This window comes from Pleurodeles waltl, chromosome 3_1, assembly GCF_031143425.1.
Source record: "Pleurodeles waltl isolate 20211129_DDA chromosome 3_1, aPleWal1.hap1.20221129, whole genome shotgun sequence".
NCBI classification, from domain to species: Eukaryota; Metazoa; Chordata; class Amphibia; order Caudata; family Salamandridae; genus Pleurodeles; species Pleurodeles waltl.
In genome coordinates this window covers 181,973,292-181,995,021 of record NC_090440.1, presented here as the reverse complement: position 1 = coordinate 181,995,021, position 21,730 = coordinate 181,973,292, and the positions used below count along the sequence as shown (strand labels likewise).

At 45.7% G+C, this 21,730-nt stretch overlaps 1 protein-coding gene across 2 annotated transcripts in view; it reads left to right on the top strand.

Annotated features, from left to right (window-relative positions):
* The window catches only part of LOC138283907 (myosin-2 heavy chain-like), a 212,936-nt gene that overhangs the window by 29,154 nt on the left and 162,052 nt on the right, over window positions 1-21,730 (top strand). For both annotated transcript variants that reach the window (XM_069222124.1, XM_069222123.1), the window contains exons 3-4: window positions 7,275-7,426; window positions 8,588-8,906. In XM_069222124.1, the coding sequence (XP_069078225.1) occupies window positions 7,275-7,426; window positions 8,588-8,906 (471 nt within the window). The remainder of the gene's footprint in view (window positions 1-7,274; window positions 7,427-8,587; window positions 8,907-21,730) is intronic.

Below are 21,730 nucleotides of genomic sequence, written 5' to 3'. Positions count from 1 at the left end.
GACCACCAAACCTACATTACCTGTGTGTAAGGTGCACTCACATTTTACAGAAGCAACGTCCACTTTGTGTGATCAATTATTCTTTTCCCTGCTACCACTTACCCTTTTTTCTCCTGGGTCTTCAGTATGGATCTTTAATGTGGTAGTTGTTAGGTGTATTAATAACTTGTAAAATAATACCGCAAATTACAGTTGCCATTATTAAGTCAACTTTCTTAGAGATTTAAATAGAGTTAGGATAGTTTGAAATAGTTATTCTTAGAATTGAATAAAAATGATTTTTAATAATCAGAAAGGTTATCAGAAACAAGCATAAAGTGTGTCCTGAATCTGTCCCTACCCTGTTTCAGTTTCCCAGATTGAGCTCCCACACAGAAATAATGCTGTAATAATCTAGTTTTGTTGTCCAAAGTAGTCAGAGAATATTTTGCAAGACGTTAAAAAGTATTCAATCTCCTAAAACTAACACAGTTTCCCTCGACGATCCGTATAATGTGCTCTCAGCTCATACTACACTAGAACAGGTTGTCCAGCTCCCTTCTCTCTAACAATAAGCAGGTCTATTCTGCAGTAGAGTCAACATCAACATCGTGCCCCAATAGCCCGGAACCCAAGTAGCTCACACAGGGGAGGTGACGGGCAACAATGGCATCTTCTGCAGCTCGAACCTCAACATCTGCTCTCATCAGCATCAGCAGCAACTCCTTCCCTCGGACACGTTTTATACATTATGTGGCCGTTACACTATAGAATGTTTGTAGATGTGTTGCAGTTTACGACTGGATGCTTTTCACAAACAGAAGGTGTTGGACACTTTTCGTTTTTCTCCCATACGTCTACTCTTCCTCTGAAAGAACACGTTGCATACATGACTATAATTTCATCTTCCATTCCTATCACATTCATAGTGTTAAGTCATTCATGCAAAGTGATTCGGTTATTTTCTCTGCACATCAGCGCATTCAAAAGCAGGTTAGTAAGTGAAAAAGTGATATAGTTAATACTGGTTGCATTGTTTAAGACGAACATTTTGCAGCATTTATAATTGAAACAGAGGTTATAAGTGAAACATTTAATTGCAAGAATCTGCCAGTTTAGCAAGTTTGCGACTCAAGCGACAAAAGTTTATGCAAAGTTCAGAGCATGCTTTTGAAGCATGAAAGAAATGGCAGTTTTAGACCTAACATCTTTCTCTCATATTAGTAATTAATGTTTCGTACTTTATTAACTTTTGGCAGCCTTATCACCATCATTGGTCATAATTGTCGACTTGCACTTGCTGGCTCTTCTGTCAGCATTTAATAGCCACCATTTAAAACCCACATGACATCCCATGCTCTTTCACAAGTCACATTTTTTCATTAAGCTCCAAAAAGTTGCAGTCTTTTCTGAGGTCATAGGTCAAAATCTAGAAAAGTATTCTGCCAGCCCATGGAATGATCGCAATCAATTTATTTCCTTAGGATTGGGTGATCCTACAGTTACCATAACTAAACATGTTTTAGGCGCTGTTCCTTCATTTCAGATGAAGTACCCCAGGTAAACTACACTTTAATTTGACATATTTTGGCAGTAATAGTCAAACCCTTTTCATCAAGGACAGTCAATACCTTACCTAAAGTTGCATTATGGTCTTCTTTGGACAATCCAAACAATAAAATATCATCCTGTGGCATGTGACATATTCTTTGTCCTTGAATAGGAGGTGTGTTAGCCTTTCAAATACTGATAACGCTGAAACTAAACCAAATGGCAATTATACGTGAATGACCATCAGGGCCATTTTGAAATGTGGCTTCATGTAACAGACTTGTATCTAGCTCGACCAGGCTTTCACTACTTTCTACTACAAACTAATGTAGTAATCTTGAAGGTTAATAGCAGAAGCGTTCTCATTCATCACTATAACGAGTTAGGGGTTTCCTTGATTCATTTGCCTTCTTAGGATAGAGTGAACCACTGAATCAATTTTACGCGCTTTTGCTGATCAGTGGACTTACATATCTCATGCCCTCAAATCCTTACCCCTGATTACTTAAATTTTTTGGGCTCTTAGGACCGTCTTTTTGCTCTTTGGGGTCAATTGCTTTACATTTTGTGTGGACTGGTGGATGCTGATTTCTGTCAGCATTTTGGAGATCCTTTCCAAGGATGCTTGCCTTTCCACTGAAGATGTAACACTGCTGAAGTCTGTCATATCCCAAGGTTTTCAAGTGCTGACATCTGCAGTAGTGTCTTATCAACTTCTTCTACTTCATCTGAATGCAATGTCTACAAAGTATGGAAAATCTGGTTCCATGGTCTGGCTGGACCATTCTGCAGTCCACATAACAGCTACCAAACTGTGAATCTTGTCCGGTATTATCCTGAGGTGGGCCATACTTGCTGAGTGTGTTTTTTTCTGCTCACAAGCGATCAGAGCTCTGAGCACAGCTTATCATTTTGGGGCAGTCAACTCAGACCAGTTATATATACTTTTTGTGGAGGGAGACTAGAATCTTCTACTGATACTGAGGATAGTATGTTATTTTTAAATAAAATGCAAACCTCACATTTCAAAAATTGCTCTCTCCCCAACCACCTTCTCAATGGAGCGGATTCATTATCTCTACCTCACCTCCTCCAAAACATTAACTCAAAACATAACTGAAGTTAGATATGTAAAACAAAGTTGCTTATGGCCTGATTGAGACCTTGGCGGAAGGCCCGCCAGCCTTTAAGGTGGCAGAGGTCATCCTAGTGTTAATGGAAACTTGGTAAAACGGCCACCCTGAGGTCATCCTACATTGCATCCATTCCAAGATCTTTAAGCTTTGCCAGCTGTTCTAACACAATAGGAGGTGCCACCATCCTACACTCTTTTTTTTTTTTTAGATGTTTTTTATTGAGTCAAATACAAGAACATTAACTTAACATTGCAAGGACAGAGATATGCAGTTGTGAATATATATTCATAAGGAATATTGTACTTGTAAATGCATATTTAAACATGTACATGAATTAGGCATATACAGCAATATAGTATCAAAGACTCCAAGTTTGAATAAAGAAAGAAGAAAGAAAGAGGGAGAAGAGCTTTAGGGATAGAAAAGGGAATCAAGTGATAGCCATGTAGAGAGAGAGGCAATAGGCATTAGTTACAGCGAATTTAAGATGAAATAAGTATATATAAGAAGAAAAACAGGAAATATATTGACATTTTTTAAAAAGGAGGAGAAAAATCCATTTCCTTCGCAGTGCGTGAAAGATAGTTACTTAATGGCAACCATAGCTGATGACGTTTGAAGAAAGTTCCTGTTGAATCAAGCTTGTAGCTGTCAAGTCTATGATGATAACATACAGAATTCCACCACTGTCTGAGAGTAATGTTCTCCGAAGATTTCCAGTTAGAAGTAATAATAGAGATTGCAATAGAAAGCAAAAGGTCTACCAATTTTCCATCCTACACTCTAACAACTATTCTTCCAATACATTAAAAATAAAAATAACACCTCGCAGTAATATACAAGGCAGATTACCTCCTATGTGTAATTTTTCCCTTCAATTACAAACACCCTAAAATAATAATAATAACTTCCCATATTATTTATGTAAACACTGTGAAGATCGTTGCCTCTGTGTTAATCAGAGAAACAGGTCTGTAGGATGCCCAGTCCATCAAAGGTTTGTATGGTATTGATATAACCACCATGGTGCCCCCCGAAGGTCGTGCAGACAATTGTGAGTGTTTAGTGCCTCCTGAAACATTGCCAACAATGGTTCCACAAGAGTAGTAGGCAATTTTCTTTAGAAAATCTAAAGGAAAATGATACAGGCCAGGAGTTTTCCCAGTTGCATCTATGCTATCCCCTCCAAGATTTCCTCATCTGATACTGGAAGATCCAGAGTTTTGCAGTTTGGACACAGGACGGACGGTAATGGGTGGGTTATTTGTTTCCTCCTTCAGGTTGGGTATCTTACAATACAGCGTTGTATAGTAAAAAGTGAATGCTTCTGCATTGTTGGCTGACTTTGTGACTGGCCCTCATGGCTGGTCATGAATCTGGGATATTAGTCTAGACTTGGTTTCCTGAGTGGCCAGCCAGTATCTTAACTACTGGTCTTGTCTCCCAAATCATATAACTGGTGCTGTGAGGCAGCCCATGATATTTTGTCAGTGTCTAGCAGGTTCTCTTGAAGGGACGTTCAAGCTGCCTCCAGTCTCCACTGAACCTCTATATCTATGCTCTCAGCAATATTGTGTTCCAAATCAAGGATTGACATTTCTAACTCAATGTTTTACCAGTCCCTTTCCCTGTGCTTACATGTTATGTGTGAAATAATCTTTCCACTGATGGTTGGCTTAAGTGCCTACTACACCAACATAGCTAAGGAACAGTGGTGCTTTTTGTGTCCAGATAATCCACTATGTATCTATTGAAACCACCAAGTGTTAAGAAGCTATTGACATTCCGTGTTCCCCAGGAGCCTACCCACTGTTAGCTCAACCGCGTAATGATCTGATAGATATGTGGGAAGTATAGTAGTCCCTGTAACACGTGGTAGCTCAACTGCCAAGATAAACAAGTTGTCTAGTCTAGAATGAGACTGGTGTGCTCCAGAGTAGAATGTAAATTTGTCATCTGTAGAATGCAACAGCCTCCAGACATCGCTAATCCCCAATACTGCTGCCCTGCCAAGGAGAGCAGTTTCCTGAGCAGCAGACTCTGGCCGTTTTGTGCCAACTAAGAGGCCCATTACAGAGCTAAAATCCCAGCCCATGAGCAACATACCCATAGAGGCCTTTAGAGCCAATTAAGAACTTGCAGTTGTACTTTATATTAGGGCGGGGGGAATATAAATGCTTGCTATAGTGAAGGGGAGCCCCTCTAACTGACCAGAGACAGCAACATATCTCCCCAATGCATCATCATTTAAAGCCTCAATCACCATCAATGGGAATGTTTTTTGTAATAAAATAGCCACCCCGCTGGACCCTGTTGTGAAGCCAGAATGGAATACCCTAGTAGATCCAAACCTGCCTAGAATTTCCATTAGGTACCCATCAAGTGCATTTATTGTAAGAGGACCACACCTGGTGCTGCCTTCTTACTATAGAGCAAAAATCCTCCCTTTTAATCTTTTTATTCAGGCCATCAACATTCCAGGAAAGAACTTTAAACTCAGAGAATGTGCCTCTATCTGCAAACAGCAAACTGTGGTGCCTGTTGTTCCATCCTGTGTAAGTCCCCAAGTCTTGCAGAAATTAAAAATAAACTCCCATTTCACCCCAGCACCCAACTTTCTCCCACTTCATACTTCCCAGCATGAAGAATCTGTCACCCATAACAGTTAACTTGTGAACTTTGTGTAGGATGACCGTCCCATGGCCCCTTTGCCAATGCCTTCACCACAAGTCTTAAAGGACACATGGATCGATGCCTTCAAAGCCACCCACCCCATCTCCTCCAACAACCTAGACCAAAATGTCAAAAACTTCAACAACTGGATCACCAACTGCATCAATAGCGTCACTCGAATCTGCTACAACACCTACAGAAGTTCTACCAAGCAGGTTAGCTGATACACTGAAGAACTCAGAACCACTAAATGACATTGTAGTCAACTGGAAAGAGATATCGCACCAGTAAGGATACAACCGACAAAACTGCTTTCAAGACAGCCCTCAACCACAGACTGTTGGGAGAATCGAAGAAAAAGGCCTTAGCCACACTCATCGAATCAAACTGCAATAAAAGCAAAGAACTCTTCAACACTGTCAAAGAATTCTCCAACCCTTCAGCTGCAACAAACAGCATTATATCCTCACAGGATCTCTGTTACAACCTTGCAAATATCTTCCACGACAAGATCGCTCACATCTACAGAAACTTCAAACCCCAGCCCAAGGCCACCTACTTCTTCAAGTAACACATTGACTCAGCTACCACCACAGACATCTGACTAACCAAATCGAGCCAGCTCACTCCCCAGAACACTGTCTTCATCATAAACTCGGACCACTTAGAGGCCCCAACTAATGGCATAACAAAGGCCTGCGGTGCGGGGTGTCCCCTGAGCTCCAGGACACATTACCCTGGCCTGTGAGCTCTTGAGTGGGCTTGAAAGGGGGCCTCTCCATGTACTTTGCAGGAGGGCCCCCTCAAGTTTTATTACACCACTGGCCCCAACCGACTCATGCCCTCACCACATTTTAAATCTTGGTGAAGCCAGAATCAGACATGTACTCACCACCCTGTTCAACACTTCAATTGCACAGCCACCTTCCTTGAGGACTAGAAATATGTAGAAGTCTGAAGAAACATCAGCAGACCCCAGTGAACTCAACAACTACATTTCAACCTCTCTACTCCCGTTCCCAGACAAAGTGTTAGAAAGAGCCATCAACCAACAACTCTGCTCACATCCGGAACTGAAACCCCTACTCGAATCCTCCCAATCCATATTCCGCAGCAACCACAGCACCGCGATCGTGGCTTCCAACGACATCCGAACCCTACTCGTCCAAGGAGATAGTGCGGCTCCAATCCTACTAGACCTCTCAGCAGCGTTCGATACTGTCTCCTATCACACATTCATGAGAGAGGCTGCACTTCCATTTGCTGATCCATATCCTTCAGTTGTTTATAGTCCAGGGTGAGCATGCAGAGTTAATTCTCAGCAGTGGATATACAATTTTCAGCCATCTTGGTACGCTTGGCCACATTCTGAAAATCCTGTTGTTACAAGGATGCCTCCATACCCATCCCTCCGATCTTGTCCTCCAGAGATTTGTGGCTGGTCTGAATGGCTTTCAAAATCATTTTTGGGGATACAGTTTCACTGGGTGACTTTAGGCACCCTCAAGGATCTCACTCGACTAAACCACTGCCCAACAGAAATACAGGTCTTCCTATTAGTGCCCAGTGATAACCACAGCACTGCACAATCAACAGAAAATGGTGCCTTTTTCCGTTCATCATTGATGAAGTACTCATAACATTCCAGGAAGATAGGGGGAATATAGTTTAAAAGAAATGTACAAATTAGAACCTAGAGAGAGAGGATACCCTGGCAATGGCAGATTCAGAGTGTCCTTGATCAAAACCTCTTACATCAAAACACTCTGTTATTCCACATTCTGTATTCGTATTTGACCTAGGTCAGACACATCACTTCTCTGTCACTTTAGTATGAAAAAGAGAGGCTGAAATATGACTTCTAGTACCATGTACAAAAGAGTCAAACACAGATATGGTACCACCAAGACAGTTTTCATTGCATGTCTCTTTCAGGTCCTGTCACGGCCTTCCACCGGATATTCAGAGCCTGACTACATGAATCATAACTGGCGGGAATATAGAAGAGGTTCCACCAGCCCACAACAGTTTGACCGGTCAAGATCTGTGAGTCCAGTGCGTGGGATTCACTCCTTAGAGACTGGAAGGTACATTAATGCCTCATCATGTTGCCATCATAGGTGTGAGAGCAGTATAAGAAGAGGTTGTAACCAGGTGTGGTAAAAGAACAAATAATCAATAGGAGTCCTCTCAAAATGACCTAGACAGTGATGAATGAAAAAGGATAAGTGGGAGTCATATAGCAGTAAACATACAGTGTAGAATGAGGAATGGATCAGTTGGAGTTTTCCAGCAGTAACTAGAGAGAAGTGAAAGAGGAAAGGATGAGTAGGAGTTTCAAAGCAGTAACTATAGAGTGGTGAATGGAGAAAGAATCAACTGAAATCTTCAAGTGTTCCAGTGTGGTGAATGAGGGAGAGATCAATAAGAGTCTCCCAGGGGTAAATAGAAGGTAGTGAATGAGGAAGGGATCAATGGGAGTCTCTAAGCAATAAGTAGAGTTTCATGAATGAGGAAGTGATCAGTGTGTATGCTTTAACAGCAACTAGAGAGTGGCGAATGAAGTATGGATTAGTGGGTGTTTCCCTGCAGGACTAGAGAGTGGTGACTGGGGAATGGATCAGCTGACATCTCCAAGTAGTAACTAGGGAGTGTTGAATGAGGACGGAATCAATGGGAGTCTCCCAGCAGTAACTGAAGATAAACTAATGAGGAAAGCATCAATAGAGGTCTCCCAGCAGTAGCTAGAGAGTAGTGAATAAGGAAGTTATCCATGGTAGCCTCAAAGCACCAACTAAGGAGGGGGGCACGAGTAATGGATTAGTTAGAGTCTAGCTGCAGCAACTAGAGAGCGGTGAGTGAAGAAGAGATCACTGGGAGTCTGCCACAATAACAAAAGAGTAGCAAATAAGGTGTGGATCAAAGGGGGAATTCCAGCAGTAACTGCAGAGAGGCGAATGAAGAATGGATTAGTGGGTGTCTCCCAGCAGAAACTAGGGAATTGGGAATTAGGAAGGGATGAGTGAGAGTTTCTCATAGTAACTAGAGAGTGGTCAATAAAGAAGGGATTGGTGGGAATCTCCAAGCAGTAACTTCACTTCAACTGCACTGAAATGTCTGTTGAATTTGAAATCATAAATTCTAAGACTCTGCTGCTTTTGCCTTTTGGATGCCCTTGAATTGACATGTTTCCAACCCTCTCCCTGGTTTTGTCCTTTCCATGACAAACCTGGATCCTTTTATTGCAGTTTTCTCATGAATGGAGCTGATTCAGATCGCAGAAGTCCCAGTCCCCCAACCAGGAGGAGGCATTCTCTGTCTCGTCTCCCATATTGTTCCCTGGAGGAGTTGTGCATCCCACCATCATTGGCATACAAGGGACGCAGCGGTTCTGAACTAGACCTACGTGAGTCTTTATCAGAGAGTTCCCAGAAGAGGGCTGACCTTGTGGATCGACTCCGAGGGGCTTCTGAAAAGCTGGAGGGGCAATCTGAAGAGATTGCCAAGCGAGACAAGGAGCTAGAGTTGAACCGGGCCAAGATGGAGCTTCTAGCCTTGAAGCAGAAGGTAAGACAGTCACTTAATTAGGGACTCTCACAGTTTTTTTTAGATTTACAGTTTATACGTTATATACCATAACAGTTAAGTTGAAGTAAGGTGCACTTCAAAAGATCATCCATGTACAATTGTTAAATGGCGTTGCCCTTTCACAGGTTATGGGAAGGTGACATTTATTCATTCCGGTCAGAATGGGATATTCATCTATATTTTTGCCTGAAATAAATACACATCTCTTGTGTCAGATAGTAAGTGGTAGGTTGACAGGTCATCTTTAAACCCACAGATCAGGCCCAGTGCCAGCAGCACAGACCTGTTTTACCATATATACGCTGGTGTGCCTTTGCCTTGCTTTTGGGTCACTGTGTGTAGTGCAGAATCCATGTCCTTATAGTTCTGGGTTACTCATCTAACTCTCCAAAAACAGATGCTAAATCCAGTTCAGTGTGATCCAGATTTAAGTAAGGCAGACACCAGTTGACTTTACTTGGAACCAGACTGAGGCCTCAGCTTCTATCATGCAGGCCACTATAGATCAACCAAGCAACATTAACTGGCCACCATAGAGGTAAACAAATCTTCAGTACCGTAGGGAGGATGGTAAATTTAGATAACATAAATAAATAGAATAAGCAGAAGAAATAAATAGAAGATCCTGTGAAGAATTTTGCATAAGGCAGAACATAAATAGTGTTTTGGCGAAACCACTTATTAAAAAAGAACCAAGATGTTGCATACAAAGATGGGTGTTAAATGCACTTATCTGTGCACACCATGTGAAGCATCCTTCTCTATGAATGGGGCTGATAAAATAAAACAATTGAAATAAGATGACTCTAGGTGTCACTAAAAAGAGAAGAAGGGGATAAGGTATGGTGCAAGATAATGGAATGCCTAAATACAGGGTATACTAAGGGGCATATTTATACTTCATTTGCGCAACATTTGTGTAATTTGTTGACATAAATTCAGTGCAAAACTAACTCCATATTTATATTTTGACGTTAGACCGTCTAATGTCAAAATATTGAAGTTTGCACTATTTTCTTGATGTGTGAACCTACCTTGCATCAATCAGATGCAAGGTAGGCGTTCCCATCTAAAAAATGGTGCTAACCCCATAGCCCCATATTTACCCCCTGTGCTAAAATGGCACAGGGTGGCATGAGGCACTAAATAATGGTGCAAAGCTTGCTTTGCACCATTATTTAACGCCTCTGCCAGACCAGGCGTTAGGTGTAGGAGGCTGGACTGGCTTGTAGTGAGGACTAAGGGGTACTTACACCTTGCACCAGGCCGAGGTATCCCTTATTAGTGTATAGGGTGTCTAGCAGCTTAGGCTGATAGATAATGGTAGCTTAGCAAAGCAGCTCAGGCTGAACTAGGAGACGTGTGAAGCTACTACAGTACCACTTAGTGTCATATGCACAATATCATAAGAAAACACAATACACAGTTATACTAAAAATAAAGGTACTTTATTTTTATGACAATATGCCAAAGTATCTTAGAGTGTACCCTCAGTGAGAGGATAGGAAAAATACACAAGATATATATACACAATAGCAAAAATATGCAGTATAGTCTTAGAAAACAGTGCAAACAATGTATAGTTACAATAGGATGCAATGGGGAAACATAGGGATAGGGGCAACACAAACCATATACTCCAAAAGTGGAATGTGAACCACGAATGGACCCCAAACCTATGTGACCTTGTAGAGGGTCGCTGGGACTATTAGAAAATAGTGAGAGTTAGAAAAATAACCCTCCCCAAGACCCTGAAAAGTGAGTGCAAAGTGCACTAAAGTTCCCCTAAGGACAAAATAGTCGTGTTAGAGGGAAAATGCAAGGAAAACACAAATCAGCAATGCAACAACGATGGATTCCTGACTGAGGGTACCTGTGGAACAAGGGGACCAAGTCTAAAAGTCACAAGCAGCTCGGAGATGGGCAGATGCCCAAGAAATGCCAGCGGTTGGTGCAAAGAAGCTCTTACTAGGCTGAAGAACTGTGAATACTGCAGGAACGACAAGGGCTAGAGACTTCCCCTTTAGAGGATGGATCCTCCACGCCTTGGAGAGTCGTGCAAAAGTGTTTTCCCGCCGGATGGACGCCAACAAGCCTTGCTACACGCAAATCGTGCGTTTGGCGTTTTTGGACGCTGCTGGGGCCCAGGAGGGACCAGGAGGTCGCAAATTGGACCTGCAGAGAGAGGGGACGTCGAGCAAGACAAGGAGCCCTCACTGAAGCAGGTAGCACCCGGAGAAGTGCCAGAAACAGGCACTACGAGGATGCGTGAAACGGTGCTCGCCGAAGTTGCACAAAGGAGTCCCACGTCGCCGGAGACCAACTTAGAAAGTCGTGCAATGCAGGTTAGAGTGCCGTGGACCCAGGCTTGGCTGTGCACGAAGGATTTCCGCCGGAAGTGCACAGGGGCCGGAGTAGCTTGCAAAGTCGCGGTTCCCAGCAATGCAGCCCAGCGAGGTGAGGCAAGGACTTACCTCCACCAAACTTGGGCTGAAGAGTCACTGGACTGTGGGGGTCACTTGGACGGTGTTGCTGGATTCGAGGGACCTCGCTCGTCGTGCTGAGAGGAGACCCAAGGGACCGGAGATGCAGCTTTTTGGTGCCTGCGGTTGCAGGGGGAAGATTCCGTCGACCCACAGGAGATTTCTTCGGAGCTTCTGGTGCAGAGAGGAGGCAGACTACCCCCACAGCATGCACAAGCAGGAAAACAGTCGAGAAGGCGGCAGGATCAGCGTTACAGAGTTGCAGTAGTCGTCTTTGCTACTATGTTGCAGGTTTGCAGGCTTCCAGCGCGGTCAGCGGTCGATTCCTTATCAGAAGGTGAAGAGGGAGATGCAGAGGAACTCGGCTGAGCTCATGCATTCGTTATCTAAAGTTTCCCCAGAGACAGAGACCCTAAATAGCCAGAAAAGAGGGTTTGGCTACCTAGGAGAGAGGAAAGGCTACTAACACCTGAAGGAGCCTATCAGCAGGAGTCTCTGACGTCACCTGATGGCACTGGCCACTCAGAGCAGTCCAGTGTGCCAGCAGCACCTCTGTTTCCAAGATGGCAGAGGTCTGGAGCACACTGGAGGAGCTCTGGACACCTCCCAGGGGAGGTGCAGGTCAGGGGAGTGGTCACTCCCCTTTCCTTTGTCCAGTTTCGCGCCAGAGCAGGGGCTAAGGGGTCCCTGAACCGGTGTAGACTGGCTTATGCAGAATTGGGCACATCTGTGCCCAACAAAGCATTTCCAGAGGCTGGGGGAGGCTACTCCTCCCCTGCCTTCACACCATTTTCCAAAGGGAGAGGGTGTCACACCCTCTCTCAGAGGAAGTTCTTTGTTCTGCCATCCTGGGCCAGGCCTGGCTGGACCCCAGGAGGGCAGCTGCCTGTCTGAGGGGTTGGCAGCAGCAGCAGCTGCAGAGAAACCCCAGGAAGGGCAGTCTGGCAGTACCAGGGTCTGTGCTACAGACCACTGGGATCATGGAATTGTACCAACAATGCCAGGATGGCATAGAGGGGGCAATTCCATGATCATAGACATGTTACATGGCCATATTCGGAGTTACCATGGTGAAGCTACATATAGGTAGTGACCTATATGTAGTGCACGCGTGTAATGGTGTCCCCGCACTCACAAAGTTCAGTGAATTGGCTCTGAACAATGTGGGGGCACCTTGGCTAGTGCCAGGGTGCCCTCACACTAAGTAACTTTGCACCTAACCTTTACCAGGTAAAGGTTAGACATATAGGTGACTTATAAGTTACTTAAGTGCAGTGTAAAATGGCTGTGAAATAACGTGGACGTTATTTCACTCAGGCTGCAGTGGCAGGCCTGTGTAAGAATTGTCAGAGCTCCCTATGGGTGGCAAAAGAAATGCTGCAGCCCATAGGGATCTCCTGGAACCCCAATACCCTGGGTACCTCAGTACCATATACTAGGGAATTATAAGGGTGTTCCAGTAAGCCAATGTAAATTGGTAAAAATGGTCACTAGCCTGTTAGTGACAATTTGAAAGTAATGAGAGAGCATAACCACTGAGGTTCTGGTTAGCAGAGCCTCAGTGAGACAGTTAGGCACCACACAGGGAACATATACATGCACACCTATGAGCACTGGGGCCCTGTGTGACAGGGTCCCAGTGACACATACATATAGGCCACAAACCTATGAGCACTGGGGTCCTGACCAGCAGGATCCCAGTGACACATAACAAACATACTGAAACCATAGTGTTTTCACTATGAGCACTGAGGCCTGGCTATCAGGATCCCAGTGAGACAGTGAAAACAGTGACAAACATCCTGACATACACTCACAAACAGGCCAAAAGTGGGGGTAACAAGGCTAGAAAGAGGCTACCTTCTCACACAACCCCCCCCCAAACGAAGGACAATAAGGCTAACCTTGGCCAGTTGAGACTTTATTGTCTAAGTGGTGATAAGTAGAGAGTAGCTCTGCAATAGACTGGTTACTCCCTTTATCATCCACTATATGGTTACTTCCCTGTGGGGATGTAAACCACCCTGTTTGAAGTTTTTTAGCTAACCAACAATGTGAAGATGTATTTTCAGAGTTTCTATCAGTAAGTTTTAGTTTAGAGCAGTGGGAATTATCCACTGAACCTATTTGTAATGATGGAAATGCCAGACAGGGATGCTGTCTCAGTAAAGCCATAGCTGGACAAAAACTTTGTCCATTTGGCTGGAAGAGAGAACAGGGATGCTGTTTCTCTTGAGTTGGAGCAGGGCAGGGATGCTGTCCTATGAGCTCCACACTAGGGCAGGGATGCTGTCCTAAGTGTTGTGAGGCAGTACAGGGTTTCTGCACTAAAGTTTCTCTGGGAGGGTTGGAGGGATGCTCCATGTTAACTAAAATGGTGCTCTTTTTGTCACCAATGTTAGTTATCCCACAGAGAGGTACTTCTACCTCAGGGAGTCCAGCTATGCCAGCTGATGATTCCCTTGGAACAGGTGCCACCCCAGGAGAGGTTTCTCCCACCACAGGAATAGTATCCTGAATGGTAGGGTGGTTAGGGGATACTGTGATACCCTTTTTACCTGTTGATGGAGAGGGATCCTGAGTTTTCAGGCCTTCTCTCCTTTGCTTTTTCATTTCACTTGAAATGAGAGGGAACAATTCCTCAGGGATGCCCAGCATGGCTGCATGGGCATAAAACTCTACATCAGCCCAACCTGAGGCCTCTAGGTCATTACCTAAGAGACAGTCTACAGGTAAGCTAGGTGATACCACCACCTGCTTAGGGCCAGTAACTCCACCCCAACTAAACTGAATTATAGCTAAGGGAAGAAACTTAGTGGAGTTATGGACATCAATAATCTTATACTGTTGTCCAATGATGTGTTGTTCAGGAGGCACTAGGTTTTCAGTCACCAAAGTGAAACTGGCACCTGTGTCCCTATAGGCCAAGGCCTCAACACCATTTATTGAAACTGTCTGCCTGTACTTATCCATTGTAAGGGGACAAGCAGCCAGTGTGGCAAGGCCAATGCCACTAGGTGTGACAGAAACTGTCTTGGGACTGATTACATCAGTTTCCACTATGGACCCATAAGTGAACCCAACTACACCCTTTGCTTGACTGTTGCCAGCAGTCCCACCACTAGTACCACTACTGCTAGGGGCACTAGAGCTTGATGTATTAGTGGTGGTAGGCTCAGGGGGTTTACCTGGACAGGACTTATCCCCTGGCCTATGGCCTCTGTTTTTACACACAAAGCACCAAGGCTTTTTAATGTGTGCAGGTTGGGAAGAAGAGGAAGAATTTGTTTTATCCCCACCCTCTGAAGAGTGTTTAAGATTTGAAGTGGGATCTTTGGTTTTACCCTTATCCCCATGCTTATCTTGAGATTTTTCACCATCTTTCTTCTTATTGCCATCTTTGTCACCCCCTGTATGAACTTTTCTGTTCACCCTTGTTCTGACCCATTTGTCTGCCTTCTTTCCCAATTCTTGGGGAGAGGTCAGATCAGAGTCTACCAGGTACTGGTGCAACAAATCAGACACACAATTATTAAGTATATGCTCTCTCAGGATTGTGTTATACAGGCTTTCATAATCAGTAACTTTACTGCCATGTAACCACCCCTCCAAGGCCTTCACTGAATGGTCAATGAAATCAACCCAGTCTTGTGAAGACTCCTTTTTGGTCTCTCTGAACTTTATCCTGTACTGTTCAGTGGTTAAGCCATAACCATCCAGGAGTGCATTCTTAAGAACTGTAAAATTATTGGCATCATTTTCTTTCACAGTAAGGAGTCTATCCCTACCCTTTCCACTAAATGATAGCCATAGGATAGCAGCCCACTGCTTTTGAGGGACATCCTGTACAACACAGGCCCTCTCAAGTGCAGCAAACCACTTGTTAATGTCATCCCCCTCCTTATAAGGGGGAACTATCTTGTGCAGATTCCTGGAATCATGCTCTTTTGCAGGATGACTATGGGGAATACTGCTGCTGCCACCATGGGTATCTAAACCCAACTTCTGTCTTTCCCTCTCTATTTCTAAAGACTGTCTATCCAAATCCAGCTGTTGCTTCTTGAGCTTCAGTCTGGTTTGTTCCACTCTCAATCTATTGAGCTCCCTTTCTAACAATCTGTCATCAGGGTGGGTGGGAGGGACATTTCTAGATACAGAGGTATGATGGGAATGAACAGAAGGAGACCTGTCCCTTACAAGGGGCACCCTAACAGCTTGGCTACCAGCATAATGTGAGAGCACATCATCAGTATGATGTGATTCAACCTCTGTACCAACTATGCTAGACTGTCTAGTAATGGGCAGGCTGAGAAGTTTCTTTCCTGAACCTTTTCCTGGTGGAGTCCCTGGATCAGATTGAGAACCATTAGCTACTTTTTCTACAGATTGGGCACTTATGGCCTTATCCTGTACTCTAAGCATATTAATTAACAGTTCTAAGGAAGGATTCTTCCCTACACTCAAACCTCTCTCTATGCAGAGACTCCTTGCTCCTTTCCAGCTAAGGTGATCATATGCAAGTTTGGACAGTTCAACTTTTTGGCCTGTGCCAGACATTTTTAGAGAGAGTTAAAGTGATAGACAAAGAGAAAAAAGTTTTCAGAACTTTTTGGAAAGACAGAAAAACTTTTTAAACTTTTAAGAACTTTTTGAAAGTTTAGAAGTACTTTTCAGCACTTAGAAAAGAGTGAAAAGAGGAAATGCAAAACTTTTTGGCTATGTGTATATACACTGACCTTGTTTTGTATATTTTTCTCTTATGAAAAGTACAATGACAAGAGTGGTAAGTAGTCTCAAGCACTTATCCCACCGCTGCACAACCAATGTAGGAGGCTGGACTGGCTTGTAGTGAGTACCAAGGGGTACTTACACCTTGCACCAGGCCGAGGTATCCCTTATTAGTGTATAGGGTGTCTAGCAGCTTAGGCTGATAGATAATGGTAGCTTAGCAAAGCAGCTCAGGCTGAACTAGGAGACGTGTGAAGCTACTACAGTACCACTTAGTGTCATATGCACAATATCATAAGAAAACACAATACACAGTTATACTAAAAATAAAGGTACTTTATTTTTATGACAATATGCCAAAGTATCTTAGAGTGTACCCTCAGTGAGAGGATAGGAAATATACACAAGATATATATACACAATAGCAAAAATATGCAGTATAGTCTTAGAAAACAGTGCAAACAATGTATAGTTACAATAGGATGCAATGGGGAAACATAGGGATAGGGGCAACACAAACCATATACTCCAAAAGTGGAATGTGAACCACGAATGGACCCCAAACCTATGTGACCTTGTAGAGGGTCGCTGGGACTATTAGAAAATAGTGAGAGTTAGAAAAATAACCCTCCCCAAGACCCTGAAAAGTGAGTGCAAAGTGCACTAAAGTTCCCCTAAGGACAAAATAGTCGTGTTAGAGGGAAAATGCAAGGAAAACACAAATCAGCAATGCAACAACGATGGATTCCTGACTGAGGGTACCTGTGGAACAAGGGGACCAAGTCCAAAAGTCACAAGCAGCTCGGAGATGGGCAGATGCCCAAGAAATGCCAGCGGTTGGTGCAAAGAAGCTCTTACTAGGCTGAAGAACTGTGAATACTGCAGGAACGACAAGGGCTAGAGACTTCCCCTTTAGAGGATGGATCCTCCACGCCTTGGAGAGTCGTGCAGAAGTGTTTTCCCGCCGGATGGACGCCAACAAGCCTTGCTACACGCAAATCGTGCGTTTGGCGTTTTTGGACGCTGCTGGGGCCCAGGAGGGACCAGGAAGTCGCAAATTGGACCTGCAGAGAGAGGGGACGTCGAGCAAGACAAGGAGCCCTCACTGAAGCAGGTAGCACCCGGAGAAGTGCCAGAAACAGGCACTACGAGGATGCGTGAAACGGTGCTCGCCGAAGTTGCACAAAGGAGTCCCACGTCGCCGGAGACCAACTTAGAAAGTCGTGCAATGCAGGTTAGAGTGCCGTGGACCCAGGCTTGGCTGTGCACACAGGATTTCCGCCGGAAGTGCACAGGGGCCGGAGAAGCTTGCAAAGTCGCGGTTCCCAGCAATGCAGCCCCGCGAGGTGAGGCAAGGACTTACCTCCACCAAACTCGGGCTGAAGAGTCACTGGACTGTGGGAGTCACTTGGACGGTGTCGCTGGATTCGAGGGACCTCGCTCGTCGTGCTGAGAGGAGACCCAAGGGACCGGAGATGCAGCTTTTTGGTGCCTGCGGTTGCAGGGGGAAGATTCCGTCGACCCACGGGAGATTTCTTCGGAGCTTCTGGTGCAGAGAGGAGGCAGACTACCCCCACAGCATGCACAAGCAGGAAAACAGTCGAGAAGGCGGCAGGATCAGCGTTACAGAGTTGCAGTAGTCGTCTTTGCTACTATGTTGCAGGTTTGCAGGCTTCCAGCGCGGTCAGCGGTCGATTCCTTATCAGAAGGTGAAGAGGGAGATGCAGAGGAACTCGGCTGAGCTCATGCATTCGTTATCTAAAGTTTCCCCAGAGACAGAGACCCTAAATAGCCAGAAAAGAGGGTTTGGCTACCTAGGAGAGAGGAAAGGCTACTAACACCTGAAGGAGCCTATCAGCAGGAGTCTCTGACGTCACCTGATGGCACTGGCCACTCAGAGCAGTCCAGTGTGCCAGCAGCACCTCTGTTTCCAAGATGGCAGAGGTCTGGAGCACACTGGAGGAGCTCTGGACACCTCCCAGGGGAGGTGCAGGTCAGGGGAGTGGTCACTCCCCTTTCCTTTGTCCAGTTTCGAGCCAGAGCAGGGGCTAAGGGGTCCCTGAACTGGTGTAGACTGGCTTATGCAGAATTGGGCACATCTGTGCCCAACAAAGCATTTCCAGAGGCTGGGGGAGGCTACTCCTCCCCTGCCTTCACACCATTTTCCAAAGGGAGAGGGTGTCACACCCTCTCTCAGAGGAAGTTCTTTGTTCTGCCATCCTGGGCCAGGCCTGGCTGGACCCCATGAGGGCAGCTGCCTGTCTGAGGGGTTGGCAGCAGCAGCAGCTGCAGAGAAACCCCAGGAAGGGCAGTCTGGCAGTACCAGGGTCTGTGCTACAGACCACTGGGATCATGGAATTGTACCAACAATGCCAGGATGGCATAGAGGGGGCAATTCCATGATCATAGACATGTTACATGGCCATATTCGGAGTTACCATGGTGAAGCTACATATAGGTAGTGACCTATATGTAGTGCACGCGTGTAATGGTGTCCCCGCACTCACAAAGTTCAGTGAATTGGCTCTGAACAATGTGGGGGCACCTTGGCTAGTGCCAGGGTGCCCTCACACTAAGTAACTTTGCACCTAACCTTTACCAGGTAAAGGTTAGACATATAGGTGACTTATAAGTTACTTAAGTGCAGTGTAAAATGGCTGTGAAATAACGTGGACGTTATTTCACTCAGGCTGCAGTGGCAGGCCTGTGTAAGAATTGTCAGAGCTCCCTATGGGTGGCAAAAGAAATGCTGCAGCCCATAGGGATCTCCTGGAACCCCAATACCCTGGGTACCTCAGTACCATATACTAGGGAATTATAAGGGTGTTCCAGTAAGCCAATGTAAATTGGTAAAAATGGTCACTAGCCTGTTAGTGACAATTTGAAAGTAATGAGAGAGCATAACCACTGAGGTTCTGGTTAGCAGAGCCTCAGTGAGACAGTTAGGCACCACACAGGGAACATATACATGCACACCTATGAGCACTGGGGCCCTGTGTGACAGGGTCCCAGTGACACATACATATAGGCCACAAACCTATGAGCACTGGGGTCCTGACCAGCAGGATCCCAGTGACACATAACAAACATACTGAAACCATAGTGTTTTCACTATGAGCACTGAGGCCTGGCTATCAGGATCCCAGTGAGACAGTGAAAACAGTGACAAACATCCTGACATACACTCACAAACAGGCCAAAAGTGGGGGTAACAAGGCTAGAAAGAGGCTACCTTCTCACATTAGGGGACCTGTGGACCCATTTCTGGGGGTGGAACACCATGGAATGGGTCCACAGGTGCCCTCCTCAAGCCCCAGGAACACCCACACCAGAGGGGCACTGGAGGATGGGGGGCCCCATCCCAGGTAAGTAGGGTAAGTATAGGTAAATATATATTTTTTAAATTAAAGTGCCATTGGGGCCTGTAGGAGGCTGGACTGGCTTGTAGTGAGTACCAAGGGGTACTTGCACCTTGCACCAGGCCCAGTTATCCCTTATTAGTGTATAGGGTGTCTAGCAGCTTAGGCTGATAGATAATGGTAGCTTAGCAGAGCAGCTTAGGCTGAACTAGGAGACGTGTGAAGCTACTACAGTACCACCTAGTGTCATATGCACAATATCATAAGAAAACACAATACACAGTTATACTAAAAATAAAGGTACTTTATTTTTATGACAATATGCCAAAGTATCTTAGAGTGTACCCTCAGTGAGAGGATAGGAAATATACACAAGATATATATACACAATAACAAAAATATGCAGTATAGTCTTAGAAAACAGTGCAAACAATGTATAGTTACAATAGGATGCAATGGGGAAACATAGGGATAGGGGCAACACAAACCATATACTCCAGAAGTGGAATGCGAACCACGAATGGACCCCAAACCTATGTGACCTTGTAGAGGGTCGCTGGGACTATTAGAAAATAGTGAGAGTTAGAAAAATAAGCCTCCCCAAGACCCTGAAAAGTGAGTGCAAAGTGCACCAAAGTTCCCCTAAGGACAAAATAGTCGTGTTAGAGGGAGAATGCAAGGAAAACACAAATCAGCAATGCAACAACGATGGATTCCTGTCTGAAGGTACCTGTGGAACAAGGGGACCAAGTCCAAAAGTCACAAGCAGCTCGGAGATGGGCAGATGCCCAAGAAATGCCAGCGGTTGGTGCAAAGAAGCTCTTTCTAGGCTGAAGAACTGTGAATACTGCATGAACGACAAGGGCTAGAGACTTCCCCTTTGGAGGATGGATCCCCCACGCCTTGGAGAGTCGTGCAGAAGTGTTTTCCCGCCGGATGGACGCCAACAAGCCTTGCTACACGCAAATCGTGCGTTTGGCGTTTTTGGACGCTGCTGGGGCCCAGGAGGGACCAGAAGGTCGCAAATTGGACCTGCAGAGAGAGGGGACGTCGAGCAAGACAAAGAGCCCTCACTGAAGCAGGTAGCACCCGGAGAAGTGCCAGAAACAGGCACTACGAGGATGCGTGAAACGGTGCTCGCCGAAGTTGCACAAAGGAGTCCCACGTCGCCGGAGACCAACTTAGAAAGTCGTGCAATGCAGGTTAGAGTGCCGTGGACCCAGGCTTGGCTGTGCACACAGGATTTCCGCCGGAAGTGCACAGGGGCCGGAGAAGCTTGCAAAGTCGCGGTTCCCAGCAATGCAGCCCCGCGAGGTGAGGCAAGGACTTACCTCCACCAAACTCGGGCTGAAGAGTCACTGGACTGTGGGAGTCACTTGGACGGTGTCGCTGGATTCGAGGGACCTCGCTCGTCGTGCTGAGAGGAGACCCAAGGGACCGGTAATGCAGCTTTTTGGTGCCTGCGGTTGCAGGGGGAAGATTCCGTCGACCCACGGGAGATTTCTTCGGAGCTTCTGGTGCAGAGAGGAGGCAGACTACCCCCACAGCATGCACAAGCAGGAAAACAGTCGAGAAGGCGGCAGGATCAGCGTTACAGAGTTGCAGTAGTCGTCTTTGCTACTATGTTGCAGGTTTGCAGGCTTCCAGCGCGGTCAGCGGTCGATTCCTTATCAGAAGGTGAAGAGGGAGATGCAGAGGAACTCGGCTGAGCTCATGCATTCGTTATCTACAGTTTCCCCAGAGACAGAGACCCTAAATAGCCAGAAAAGAGGGTTTGGCTACCTAGGAGAGAGGAAAGGCTACTAACACCTGAAGGAGCCTATCACAAGGAGTCTCTGACGTCACCTGGTGGCACTGGCCACTCAGAGCAGTCCAGTGTGCCAGCAGCACCTCTGTTTCCAAGATGGCAGAGGTCTGGAGCACACTGGAGGAGCTCTGGACACCTCCCAGGGGAGGTGCAGGTCAGGGGAGTGGTCACTCCCCTTTCCTTTGTCCAGTTTCGTGCCAGAGCAGGGGCTAAGGGGTCCCTGAACCGGTGTAGACTGGCTTATGCAGAATTGGGCACATCTGTGCCCAACAAAGCATTTCCAGAGGCTGGGGGAGGCTACTCCTCCCCTGCCTTCACACCATTTTCCAAAGGGAGAGGGTGTCACACCCTCTCTCAGAGGAAGTTCTTTGTTCTGCCATCCTGGGCCAGGCCTGGCTGGACCCCAGGAGGGCAGCTGCCTGTCTG